Source organism: Typopeltis vanoorti, chromosome 7 (genome assembly GCF_054136105.1).
Source record: "Typopeltis vanoorti isolate ZY-2024b chromosome 7, IOZ_Tvanoo_1.0, whole genome shotgun sequence".
In the NCBI taxonomy this organism is placed as follows: Eukaryota; Metazoa; Arthropoda; class Arachnida; order Uropygi; family Thelyphonidae; genus Typopeltis; species Typopeltis vanoorti.
The window spans coordinates 141,613,761-141,628,228 of NC_143555.1; the positions used below are offsets into that span (position 1 = coordinate 141,613,761).

General features: G+C 35.4%; 1 protein-coding gene across 1 annotated transcript in view; it reads right to left on the reverse strand.

The window, feature by feature from the left end:
• LOC150105136 (ADP-ribosylation factor-binding protein GGA1-like) overlaps positions 1-14,468 on the reverse strand; it is a 137,601-nt gene that overhangs the window by 26,091 nt on the left and 97,042 nt on the right. Inside the window, exon 5 of the mRNA XM_090395126.1 lies at positions 7,563-7,628. Coding sequence (XP_090251252.1) covers positions 7,563-7,628 — 66 coding nt within the window. The remainder of the gene's footprint in view (positions 1-7,562; positions 7,629-14,468) is intronic.

Here is a 14,468-nt window from a genome sequence, read left to right on the forward strand (position 1 = left end):
TTCATATACTTTCTCTATCTCTCTCCGAACTCCGTTAACCACTCTGATCTCTTCAGCTCTCTCTCTCTCTTTCTCTCTAAAACGCTTGCTAAAGCTTGAATTTCTATATTCGAAATACCCCAATAGTGAGGTCATTCTTCTTGGGGACTTCAACTCCACAACTCATGTTGGCTTCCCTTCTCCAGCTTCCCTGATCAACAGGCCAGGATACCAAGGTATTTGCCATTAGCAATAATCTATCACAGATCATCAATCTGTAAATATCTGACAACCCCCTCCAATTTGCCAATACAAATGACCTCTAACAAGCTCTCCTTCCAAGTAAACTGTGGGCGTCAGTTCTCCTCTTGGTAACTCACATCACAACCTCATCCAAGTCTCTTTTGCTACAGAACAAAACCTTCATCCACCAGTTCTCAGTCTCGTGTCCTTTGGCACTACAAGGGTGCCAAATGGGACAATTTTTGTGACTTCTATTTCTCCAATTCCATGGTCTGACTATTGCTTCAGTTTTTCTGATGCAAATACCTGCTCAGGCCAAATAATAGAAATTATTCTCAGAGGAATGAAAGCTTTTATCCTTTATTCCACTCTAAATTCCCAGTCACCATTCAAGCCTTGGTTCTCAAAAATGTGTGCCAATGCAGTAAAAGAAGAAATCTAAACCTCTGTATAACACGAATGGCTCAAGACCAATACTGCAGCTCACAACAGCTGTTAAAGAATCATTATCAAATACAAATCAGACATTGAAATGGTCAAATACTGCAAACTTGCCTCTGCCCAAATAGTCTCCCTTGCCAAGGTCAAAGAGTGCAATTTTTGCTAACCTAGGTTTCCACCACTCTAAAATCTGGATTGTACTGCAGTTACCTCACCTAAAGACAAGCCCGACTTAAAGGCATCATCACTCTTCTCTTCCAATTCCTGCATTAATGACCTGGACAAAGTTCTCTCTACTCCCCCAAGAATGGTTCTCTTCATGTCACCCATGGTTTTCTGAATGAAAGAATTCTCAAGAATACTTAATATCCTGAACACAAACAAGGCATCTGGCTGTGACAGAATTCCATTTATTGAGTTAAAAACTTATGCCCAAGAACTAATACCTATTTTGTATCATGTCTTTAATCTATCCTATAACATGGAAACAGGCCCACATCCAGTCCATCCCAAAGAAAGGTGATAAAAGTCAACTAACAAACTACCATCCAACTGCTCTGACTTCTGTTCTCTCTAAAATTATGAAGGTCATCAATAACCAACTCTAGTACCACCTAGACCAACTAATCAGTGACCAGTAATATGGATTCTGCCACTTGCAATCTACAGCTGATCTTGCTTTCACTACTCACTTCTGAACTCAAGCAATGGAAAAATTTGGATAAACTTGCATGACTGACCTCAACATTTCAAAAGAATTTGATCAGGTTTGGCACATGAGCCTACTTAACAAACTGCCATCCTACAGCCTGCTTTCCAAGCTCTGCCACTGGATCACCAAATTTCTCACTGGTCACTCACTAGGTGTCACTAGTCAGACAATTTCCTCTCCTCCGATTTTCTCAACAGTGCAGGAGTACCTCAAGATTCCATTTTTACATCTCTCACTTCCTCTTGTATATCATCATCTTCCTATCTTGTATTAAGCCTCATGTTGCAGTCTCATTCCATCTTTTATATTGTCTTCCAACTGATCTCTTCCCCATGACTTTGTATTCAAGGATTTGTTTGGTGATTCTACTATTGTCCATTCTTTCAATGTGCTGTTTCCATTTCCATCTATACTTGTGGATATATTCTATTATTGGTTGTTCATTCATTTCTCCTATGATTTCTTTATTTCTTTTATGGTCTTTAACAAGATATATACTGCAGTTCTCCTCATTAATCTCATTTCTACTGCAGTTATTCTTCTCTCATCTCCTTTTCTGATCGTCCATGCCTCATTTCCAAAATTAGCACTAGTCTTGCCAATGTTTTATAAGCTCTAATTCAAGTATGTTTTTGTACCTTTGAGGGTTTAAAAACTTGATTTATAATATTTAAAGCTCTTCTCTGTGTTGTATTTGGTCACTTCTTAAACATTAAACTGGAACTTTTTATTGGCTTTATTTTCTCTGATCAACTCTTTATTAGTTGACCAGAATTTTTGTAAAATATATATATATACAAAAATTGTCTACAAGTTTCATCAGCTGTTCTGTCTGGCTTCTTCAGGACATGTGTAATGGTACAAGGAACTAATGTTTGCTAGTAAAAAAGAAGAATGGAGTAACACAGTCAAATAAATTAAATTAAACCGACGTGTAATATCATAAGCATGGAATGTGGTGTATCAGTCATTGATTACTGAGCGCGTTACATAGTTTTTAGCGAAATGAAATTCTGGTAAGCTGAACAAACTTATTAGACTTTTCCAGATGTCTTTCAGAATCATTCTTGATTTTTGTTTAGAGTTTCTCCAGAGTGGAGTACAACTGTGGCTTCTTTGAAGTTTCTACAGCGAAATCCTTTTCTATATAGGGCATGTAGCTTTTATCCCAATCGATGGTGTGGTTAGAGATCGAGAAGTGATGGGCTAATTCTGAAATATCTGTTCTGTTGTTGTTCACATCCCCTACATGTTCTTTTTTTCGAATTTCCAGGCTTCTTGATGTTTGCCCTATGTAATTTAATCCACAGGAACAAGAATGTTGTATACACCAGCATATTTGAAGAAGACATTAATGTCCTCTGGTGATCTTAAAATATGGCGAATTGTCTTGACAAGTTTGAGAGCTACTCTGACGTTGAAAGACTTAAGGAGTTTGGCAATTTTGGTTGACACTGAGCCTGCATAAGGGATGACGATGGATGATGTATATTGCATGACAGGAGGTTGTTGCTGTGGAGGGTTTCTATGAAGAATCGTTTTGATTATATTTCTTGGCCATTGTTTACTAGGGTCTGAGGTATGAGAGTGAGTTCATCAAGATCTTTTTCTTCTGAGATAATGTTGGTCGCTCTATTCTTAAGCATATGTATTATGCTGAGTTTCTGTGTAATACGGTGAGTCGATTTGAAGTGCAGGTAATGTCCAGTGTGTGTTGGTTTTCGATAGATTGTGAGCTGGATTTGTCCATTCTCTTGTTTCTTGATTAGTATATCTAGAAAAGGCAATTGGCTATTCTTTTCAAGCTCTAACATGAACTGTATTTTTTGGTGGAAGGAATTTATTTTTGTAAGGAATTCAAATAAGGTTGTTTCTGTGCCTCTCCAAATTATGAAAACATCATCTACATATCTCCACCAAACCAACGGCTTTGGATTTAATTTGGAAAGGATGTCAACTTCTAGTTTTTCCATGAACGGATCAGTGCAAGGAGGTGATAAAGGACTGCTCCAGTCCCTTATCACCTTCTTATCATCAAATTTTCCTGATATATACTCTCAAGGGGTGTACAGGATATTATTATAGTATTAGGCAAAAAAGTTAGACCATTACTAACTTCCAATTAACAATTTTCCTCCAAATTAATCTGTTATCTGTCAAGACTCCAACATTATCAGATTTTATATTTCTGTCTCCTAAGGCACTTTTTACTGTATCAATACACCTACAACTCTGATCTTCCAGTAAGGCTCCAACATTATCAGATTTTATAATTCTGTCTTCTAAAGCACTCTTTACTGTATCAATCTATCTACATCTTGATTGTTTGCTGGGACTTTTTTTCTGCCAACCTCACAAAAAACAGCTGTTTTGCTAATTTTTCCTCTCCCATTCTCTTTAAGTGACAATACCATCTGAGATTAGCCCTGCTAACACATTCCTGAATGCTAACAATGAGAAGTTCTTTCCTAATAGCCTTATTATTAATATGGTAGTACTGCCACTGATACCACGTGTTCACTCCCCTAATCTTCTCAGAGCTCTCACATCTGTTGTTTCTAGTCTTTGATCAAGTGTTTTATTCTGGAATGACTTCTAACAGGACTATATTGATCAAGTACATATAATAAACAACTATGTTATACCAACTAGTTTCACCAACTAAGGCTGTTGGCATCTTCAGGGTACATAACTGATGTAAGGCACTAAAAAGTAAAAAACTGTTACAAACTATAATCAACCAATTCCAATTATATTAGACAAAGAACAGAGCGCATACAATACATGCATAGAGCGTGCATGATCTCACTTGTTGTTATTTAGGAACGTTCTACAGTTGGCACTGTAATTCAGTTCTGGTGAGTTAAGAGATCTAATAAGGGTCTTCCAGATCACGGGCAAGATTAGTCCTTGGTTCCTGTTAAGGTTTTGTACACAGCAGGCAACTGCTGTGGCTTCTTTAAAAATTCGGAAGCAGAAGTCCTCCTCTATGTAAGGAATTGTGCTTCTATCCCACTCTATGATATGGTTCGTTCTTGAGAAATGAAACGCTAGCCCCGATTTTTCTTCTCTGTTATTATTAACGTCACCAATGTGTTCTTTTTGCCTAATTTCAAGGCTCCATGAAGTCTGGCCGATGTAATTCAAGCCGCACGAGCAAGGTATGTTGTAAACTCCAGCATATTTGAAGAAAGGATAGCTATCTTTTGGAGATCTTAAGAATTACCCAATCATTTCTGTAGGTTTAAAGGCCACTCTTATTTTATGTGGTCTAAGGAGTCTTGCAATCTTATTCGAAACTGTCCCTAAGTATGGAATGACGATGGTAGAAATATAACGTACGTCATCTCGTTGTCTTTGTGGGGGGGGCCAGAGAAAAGTATCTTGTGGACGAGTCTTCGAGGAAATCCATTCATGGTAAGGTTGTTACATATCAGGGATAGTTCTTCCTGGAGGTCTCTTGTTGATCTGTTGTAAGGAGAGACTATTTCTCAACTATTTATCTTAAAGTGAAAATCTGATCCTGACAACCTCTGTATGGCCTAAACCCAACTTGTTCTTCACCCAGCTTCCCTTTAAACAATCTTTAGCCATTTCTCAAGTACACTTGAATAAATCCTTGCCAGGAAAACTCAGTAGGGAGAGCTCTACTCCAGTCATTCAGAATTCAACCATGCTATGAAGAATCTGTGATTTATTGTTGTTATGTCATTTAAATTTGAAGTCAAGTATGCTGTTAGGTAATTAAAACCATCAATTAGTTCTATCATTTCCTAATTAAGTGTTATCTGTATATCTTCTGGGTAAAACAAAGATAACATTTTCGTTATCTTTGTTTTACTTGAATTTATGATCAATATTATAATTTCTGCAGGTTTCTTGTAATTTTGCAAGCTGGTGTTGGAGATTTGATTTGTCATATGTTATAATTACTTTTTAATTTAATTAATTGAGTTCTTTTGTTGAGGACAATGCTTCTTTAATGAGTTCTTGGATGAAAATGTTAAAAAGCACAGGAAAAGTGGGTATCCCTGCATAACTCCTGATTTGATTTGATTTCAAGTTTTTTAGTTGTGATATTTTTGAAATGAACTATTGCACTTATATTCTGATAGTAGCTTGAAATAAATCTTAGGATTTCAAAGTCTGCAAAGTTTGTGTTTATCTTTATTAATATTTGAATAAGTTTTTCTCTAATGATGAAATCAAATGCTTGTTTAAATTTCACAAACCACCAATAAATCTCTCTCTCCCCTTGTCCCATGCAATTTAACTATTACATGGATTATTTACAAGAGTGCATTTTTATTTTTTCATCTTATACCATGGTCATTCCACTTGACGCTCTAATACTATGTTTCCTGACATGTACATAACTTGGTACCAATCTTTTTCAGTATAATTTTTTTGCATCTCATCACATGGATGCATAGATACTTGCACGATATAGTTTGCTGAATTAAATAAGTAGATTTGTTCTACCAGTAAAAATAAAAGAAATTTAATTTCACCATTTATTCAACCTTACTTATCACTATAAATGTATCAATTGTTAAATAAGAAAAGAATTTATGTGAATGACAATGCTGTTTAGTATCACATCACATGAATCTGACTGCTTCTGCAGATGCTGTGCACAATCATTTTGCCAACTTAGCAAAAAATTATCAAAAAAAGTCATTCAAGACAGGGTCTAAGGAAGTTCAATTAATGAATCTGCTTCTGATTCGTTCATTGGTAATATTTCTTCATGTTCCATAACAGTAAATGGTTTTTGGTTCACATTTTTGTTTAAACTTGATTTAAATCCCAAAAGATGTTACTTAATTGTAGCTGAGACATCAATTTCAGGCTTCTTTTGTAATTCACTTAAAAAAGAAAAAGACTTAAAAATTCCCCCCTTTCTACTTCTATTTTTTCTTCAATTTAAAAATACTGATATTAGATCCTTGCTCATTTACATTTAATGAGATTTAAGAAGCACAATGTACCACTTAAGTAGGCCACCTTGAACTGAACTGTTCACCTTGGTGTCCAAGGTTGTTCTCTTCAGTCACATTTATCAATGCTGAAGATGAGAAGTCATTAAAAATAAATAAAACAGAATTCTATATGACCTTACTTCTTCACCAAAATATAATTATATGAAGCAAATTGAATTTAACAACTGATGTTGGGCACATGCAGCTCTGCACACATCATTCAGGATAGTCTCGCATTAATGCATTCTCAATCAGACAACAGGTCTGGATTAAGTGTTTTCTGTGCAAGTAGAAGCATGTTATTAAACTCAAATAACAATTATCACACATTTCTGTCATTTATTACTTTTTATTTTTTTATTCTTTAAGCTTAATTTTTCTCTACTAACAGCTAACATTCTGTGTTTGAATTTTTTTGTTACTTTGTTTTTTCTGAAGACTGATAATTTTTTTTTTTCGTAAGGACCAATAGTCTTTAAGTCGACCATGGACCATGTAATGTTTTGGGAAATGCTGTGTAAATATGTTGGCCAACTCCACTGTATACCATAATATAATAATCTATTATCGTTTTTGTTATTGTTCTCGCTCTTACTGATACATTGATATTTTTGTTTTTAGTTGTTTTAATATTTCAAATGCCCTTGTTATTATGTCTTATATCCCAAGGAGCTACTTTTAGAATGCCCAAGATTCCTGATCATTACTTTTATACTTTCCAGGTCATAAGCTGGTATTTATACCAGTAGGTTAGCTACTGTTGGCACAGCTCAAGATTATAGTTGCACACAAACTTCCTTACTGCTCTGAAGTGAAAATACAACCAAGGGAGCAGTGATTATTCTATCAACTATATATATATATATTATTTTTTTTTAAAAAAAAGTGCTATTACGCTATATACTTTCAATCAAAAAAATGAATGCAACATTTGTATGGAAAATTTTTTATGCTCCTAATTATTAATGAGCAAATAGATACATAATATGCAATTATTTACATAAAAAGAAACTTTTTTTATTTTAGCAATAAATTATATAAAAAAATGCAAATGAAACAAAAGGATGGATTTTTTTATGAAAATAAATTTCCCAAGTTGTAAGTTTTGTATCAGTAATTTTTATGATTGTAATTCACCATTAAACATTACTCCAATATGAAATAAAATTAACCGCACTTATAATATTATTGACTTCTATACTTACTTGAGCTTTTTCTTTATCTCGGCATAACTGCACTGCAGAAGAATTGGAGGGCAAAGCCTGCTCTGCCTATAAAATACGATTTAAATGTTAGTACAATAATTTTTTTATTAATTAAATAATAATACACTTATCTAAATATAGTTTTCTTCTCAAAAAGGAGCATATTACAATTACATAATACCTGGCGTCTACTGCGCACTGGAAGTCTGAATAAAATGACTTGAAAAATCAAGCCACATTGATCTCTAGAACAGAGACCAATGTGCTTGATAAATAATGCAATGACTCCAAGCATATATGAAGATTGCTTGTGAATCACAATCAATACCTTGAGATACAGACAGAAATGCTGCATAATAACAGGACTTAAATATCTTCCATCAAAAGACCCAAATAAGCATTTTATTAGTTATTGTTATTACATGACACCTCCAAGGAGTCATCCACGGAAGGACAGTCTACTCCACTACACACTCTAATCTTCTTCGCTACTACTTAATTCTCCTACTACACACGCAACTACAATCAATGCCATCTACTGCCTATCACCATCAATATTATTTTTGTCTGTAAATTGTGTGTGTTCTGATGGAAGAAATGCCATCATAATTTCATTACAAAACTAAAATAACTGATAAATGAGATCCCATTACAAAGCAAAACAACAAAACAAGCATGCATGCACAGACTTTAACAGAAATCTATTGAATTGCTCCACCAACTAGGGCATTTCTTTTACTTTATAAAGTACCAAACAATATCAGTCTTGAATTAAACACATTTCAATCACAAATAATAAACATATTTCAATAATAAATAATAAACAATCACAAAAATAATCATGCCCAACTTAGCCCCAATTCCCAATATTTGCAGAGATCACAAAAAGAACTCTCAAAATTAGCAATTATGAAAAGCCAATTATAACACAAAATCATGATATGAACCCATCTTGTTTTAAAAACAGCCTTATCACACTTATCTTCTACCATTTCCCTGCCTTCCCCATCCAAAAAAAAAATTTTTTTTTAAATATTTCTCTCACTTTATGTGGTTCTCACTCGTGAACGATTTTTTTGTAAATCTATAGTACATTCGTACATTAGGTACATAACATGCATACTTTATGTAGATATGCTCTAGATTTAACACCCTTATGTATAACATATACAAGCTATCATATTCTACTGCCATCTATCCAACAGTATGGAAGCAAGCCTTCATCCAGCCTGTACCCAAAATGGGAGACAAAAGTCAATTATCTAATTATCAAATCCATTGCACTCACCTCAGTACTTTCAAAAGTGATGGAGAAGGTTATCGACAACCAACTTCATTATCTGGATACTAACAGTTAATTAGCAATCACCAATACGGATTCCACTATTCTCGTTCTACAGCTGACCTCCTAGCTAATTTCACCCATCTTTGAACAGAGGCATGGAAAGATCTGGAGAAACCCATTATTGCATTTGATATTTCAAAGTATTTAATCATGTCTGGAGTCGAAGCCTCCTGAACAACTATCATCGTATCATCTCCCTCCTTTAGAGTGCAGATTTCTCCATCAGTGCTGAAGTATCTCAGGGTCTGTATTCCCACAGACGCTCTTCCTCCTTTACATCAATGGCCCTCTCTCTCTCTCAGACTTCAAATCCTATTCACAGCTTTGCCAATGATGGTATTTTCATTCTTCTTCTTCATTCGAGAAACCCTGTAGTACTCAAATGACAGAAGCCTTAATATCTTCCATAACCAATGACTTTAAACACTAACCTCCTCAACATCCTCAAATAGAGCAAATATAACTTAGCAAAGTTCCATAAAAACTCAGGTCTGCCTTATTACCTGCTAGAAAAATCCTACTTCATCCCCTCTTACTTTTGATAATGTTCCAATTTCCTTTCAGGATCGTTTTTCTCTTCTTGGGTTGACTGTGACATCCAGTTTATCCTGGTACAAACAGATCAATCACATACACAGCCTCCTCACAGCCTCTAAAATGATAGAAAAGATTATGATAAGTATAGAAAAGTATTCTTTTCTGTTCAAAACATTATTTCTCTTCCTCTAGAAGTCTCAGATCCAAGGTTGGTTGGATCTGAGACATTAACACTTTATGTCTCAGATCCAACCAACCTTGGAATATTGCTCCCACATTGGGGGGGGGGGGGGGGTTTGTACCCAATACCTTCTTAAGAATTCTTGATGATATTCAGAAGAGGGAAATCAGCTTAATAGATAACTCTTCCCTCAGACTCTCTTCACTCACTTTTCCATAGGTGCTGTGTTTCTGCACTGTCCCTTTTCTATATGTGCTTTCATGGCCAGTGCTCCTTTGAAATGGCCACTGCCATTAATCCACTTTTTTCTAACCACGTAAGAACTAGAGCAACCATTAGCCAACGCCCATACTCTGTCCAATTCCAAACATACTGAACAAACTAATCATCATCTTCCTTCATTCCATCCACCTCCATTCTTTGATACAATCTTCCCTATACTGTTTTTCCCACTGAGTACAACTTTCAACTCTTTAAAAAACATATGAATAGGCTACCTCTTTCTCCTTAATCACTTACCTGTAGTGAGTACTTCACTGGTACTGTAGTGTTAAACATCTTGTGACATCATAAAAAGTAGCTAAGGATTTTTTTCTATTGTTATTAGTTTAATAGGGAGGTCGTATTTTTATTTATTGTTTGCATAGTTTGGAAATCCTACTCTAGAGACCAAACATGAAACTTTTTCAAGCTTCTTCAGATCTCCAAATAAGCTGGACAGTGGTCTCACAACAGGCAATAAAATTCATCTCTCGCCTAAAGACAATCACACACACATCCATGTCCAGGGTGGGATTTGAACCTATAGTCTGTTGGTTGGAAAGTGAATACACTGACTATTTGGCCAACAAGGCCAGCCAAGTCCCACATAATTTATAACTTTAATGTGCCTGTTAGGTCAAGTGCAATGCTACCAACAATCTCCTATCGACATCTTGCACCAGCATATAAGTTAGTGATTGCAAGGTATGTGATTTTCTCATTTAGATAGGATGAGAATTAGAACATTTTTTCTGCAACATATATACCATTCATCCACATATTGTGTGATTTATAATATAATTCTTATAAGTTAATATAGTGAACCAATGAACTTCACAGATTGCACATGTTGATACTCAATGCATAACTGAATGGATGTTGAGTCCCAGAAAATGAGATGAAGGCCCAAAACGGGTTTTCAAAAGTTCACTTAATTCAAGAAGAATAAATTTCAAGCATCTGTATAAAAAAATCTGCAGAGACTTTAATTGTAAACTGATCACAATTAAACCTAATCAAGATGAAATAAAAATAACTGGGAATACAATCCTTTGCATTGCAAATACCCCTACTCTGTGAGAGAAGTCATGCTTTATCACTTCAAGTATTTAAGATCTGACCTTCCAAAGAAACTTCCAAAAAATCACTACTGTACAACCACATATGCAAGAACCTTGGCTGGCACATTGCCAGGAAGAGTCAATTCACGTTGAAGGGGAGAAAGGAATAAGGCAATGTACAAATTCGTCACCAACACACGAAATCACATAGTTTATACATAAAATTTTCCAAATGTCCTACAAGCAAAATAGTTACCACTCTAGAATTTTCATAAAAGAAAAGCTCATTTTCTGACGTATAATAATAAACACTAATCATTGATTACCCTATTATCAGAATGGATTTGTCGTCTTCTTCTGCCATGCGTAGAAGTATCGAGGGGTCTTGCATCAGTGGTTGGACAGTATCTCCAACTTCTTATTCCTGAAGCTAGCTTGATTTTTGGCACCAACTACACTAACAAGTTATCCTTCTAGGTATGAAGTCCACAATTCCATCAACCAAGAAAAAATTGGGAAGTATTTGCTGTAAGAAATGATATAATGCAAATTCTTATCTGCCAATCAGAATAATAGGTAATCCTCAGCTATTCCAACACTCTTTGATCTTTTCTTAATCAGTTTTTTTCCTTCTAAGTATTTCCTTCTTTTTCATGAACTATACCTCAGTCGGGATATCTTGAATTCTCTCCGTTATACAGGACACGTTCTCTAGGACATTTCTGTACTTCATTTCTTTTATTCCACTATTAACTAATTTGATGTTCTGACATCAAGCCCATTGTGGGAATCGCTGCCAGCTATCATCGTATAATCGATGGGAAGTACATTTTTGGTAGCTCCTTGAAAGTCTCCTAGAACATCTTTAGAGGAATTGTCGATGACACAACTCAGACAATGGGCACGAAACCCCCAGTTGCATATTCCATGTCATTGCTTCTTCTCACTTCCTCCACTTGGCGATTGGGAACCAAAACACCTGCAGAAGCAGTAACAAAAGGTCCAGGTCTCCTTTTCTGCCCTCTCCTGGTAGCCCGAAGTGGCAGCAGCAGTAGATGTCGTGGTCCTTCTCCTCTTTTCCCCACACTTCTTTTCAGCCCCCTTTTATATGCTCCCTGTTCTTAACCTTTGAGTGTCCGTAATTATCCGGATGATGACATCACTCTGGTTTTCATGCTGAAGGTCCATGCCTTAGGCGAACAATTTGTTCGCAAGTTGTTGCGAACTCTTCTGACACACTATTCTTATTGCTTATTTAATGTCAAAAACATTTAATCCACTTTTTTTTTACAATACTTTAACTTTTTGATAGAGTTAATACTTTTTAATAGAGTTAATTAATATTCAGACGAGGGAATCTTACATTATTTTTTCTACATAAGAAATTATTTCATGTTTATAATTTAATTCTAAATTTAAAATAATTTTTAGATATTTTAGCTTCCATATGGTTATCACACTTTATCGTTATATGCTTCAGTTTTAAAATCACTCCCACACATGAGAAGCTGCAAGGACCACAGCTTATTGCTGTGTTTGTGTGGTCTGGGGTCAAAAGCAAAGTAATTTATTGATATAGATAAATCTTCTTAAAGAGCTAGCATTTATAGTTCTTGTGGAATATTTAATGGAAAAGTTATTCTACAGAACTGAGGTATATGGTGTAAAAGATGACTGGGAGTAACAGGTCAGGCAAGCCAGAAAGTCAACCATAAAAGGATGCTTGGCAGTTGTTGCTCATATTGCTGTAGGTTTAACAGAAACTTGGGGGGGGGGGGGGGCATAATGGATGCTGGTTCTGTTGAACTTGGCTTCCATTGTTCAAATGCTGAACAGGGCTAATGGAAATATCTTCAGAAGAGAAACAATGCAAAAACTGACTGCCTGGGAGACAGTGAGCTGAAGAGAGAGTTGAAAGGGGTGGGGGAGTCATCAATCAACCCAACTGCTCTCTTCTAAACAGCATTAAGAACTGTTAAGTTCAACATTAACTGAAGTAAGCAAAAAATAATTAAGTTGTTTTTTTGTGAGAAAACAGAAAAAACTGTTTTGGAAATAATGAAGGTGACTAGATTGTTGTGGCAACAATGAAGAATAGTGTAGCAATCAGTACTTAGGGCACTTATCATCAATGATCTTGAAGCTTTAGATATTTAGACAGTACAAGGCTTGTCATATGAGTTGCATGAGTGCTATCATCAGCTGTAAACCAAATTTGAAATCAATGAAAGCAGGTCATTTATGTATAAAGGAAGAGGGTTGATGAAATAACACAGCCCTGAGGAACACCTGCAACAAGAGAAAAATATGAAGAGAAAAAAATCACTACACACACACAGCACATGACCTAAAAGAAAACTTGCAATTTGATTACAAAGGGAGGAAGTCAGACCACAAGTCTGACTTCCTCCCTTTGAAAATTTGCTGAGAAGCCCTCAATGAAAGAGCCTATCAAATGTCTTGAAAATGTCACATGAAATGAAACAGCCTCCAAACCTTTCCATGGTATGTTCACAGAGGTGAGTGATGTAGATCTTGATTGGTGAAATTCATATCAAGTAGTTGATGGCTCCATGTTTTCAAGAGGTTGACTACTGTTGATCTTCCCCATTACTTTGGACAACACTAAGATGAAAGTGATAGGTCAGTAGTTTAATAGTAAACAATTATCTTTAATTTTTTGGAACTGACTGTATGTGTACTTGCTTTCATGCTGTATGCCAGATGAGCATAAAGTAGTGTATTGATAATAAGAAAAGGAGATGAGCACATATCTTTAGCACAAATGGTGGGATTCCAGAAGGTATCCAAGTTGTTCAAGATTCTTCTGATGTCTTTCTAGCAGAAGGCTACAGAAGGCATGTGATGCAATTTTCCAGGTAAAGAAAGAAGTGATCTGCCTTCATCAGGACATAGGATAAGAAGAATACTGCCAGGAGGTCAAGTCTTATCTTTCAGGTGGTGTTACAATGATACCATCTAGGAGAAAGATGTAGAAGCCCAACAGCTTTTGAAAGGGACTGGAAGACACACAGGCGGCAAGTTTATTACATTTAGCCCTATCAAAGTCATGCTTAGTTGTTTTAATGATGATTACCTCAGAATATTCTAGTGCAACACTGAAAAATATTAATGTTAACACTTTCACACAAGGTGCGAAACAGGTTTTGTACATGTGCATCTGGCAGCAACTTGCTTGACTTTGTAACATGTACCTTCAGTTTTCATATTTACACATTTGGCAACATATATGACATGCCGACTTCAAGTATTTTCAGCAGAATATTCATGTAAAACTAATATTTGTGACCTGTCTTTATTGAGTTATAGAAAATAACTCAAAAATAATGTTTTCTTATTCCGAGTATATAAGAAAATATCATTTTCGAGATATTTTCTATATGCTTTGTTGTTGTTGTTTTTTAAATAAACTTCATAAACCTTTTTTTTTTCTCTTGCAGTCAAAGAACAGAAGGAACAGATGTGAGATCATCAAAAAATTCTTGGAAAAAATGTCCCTT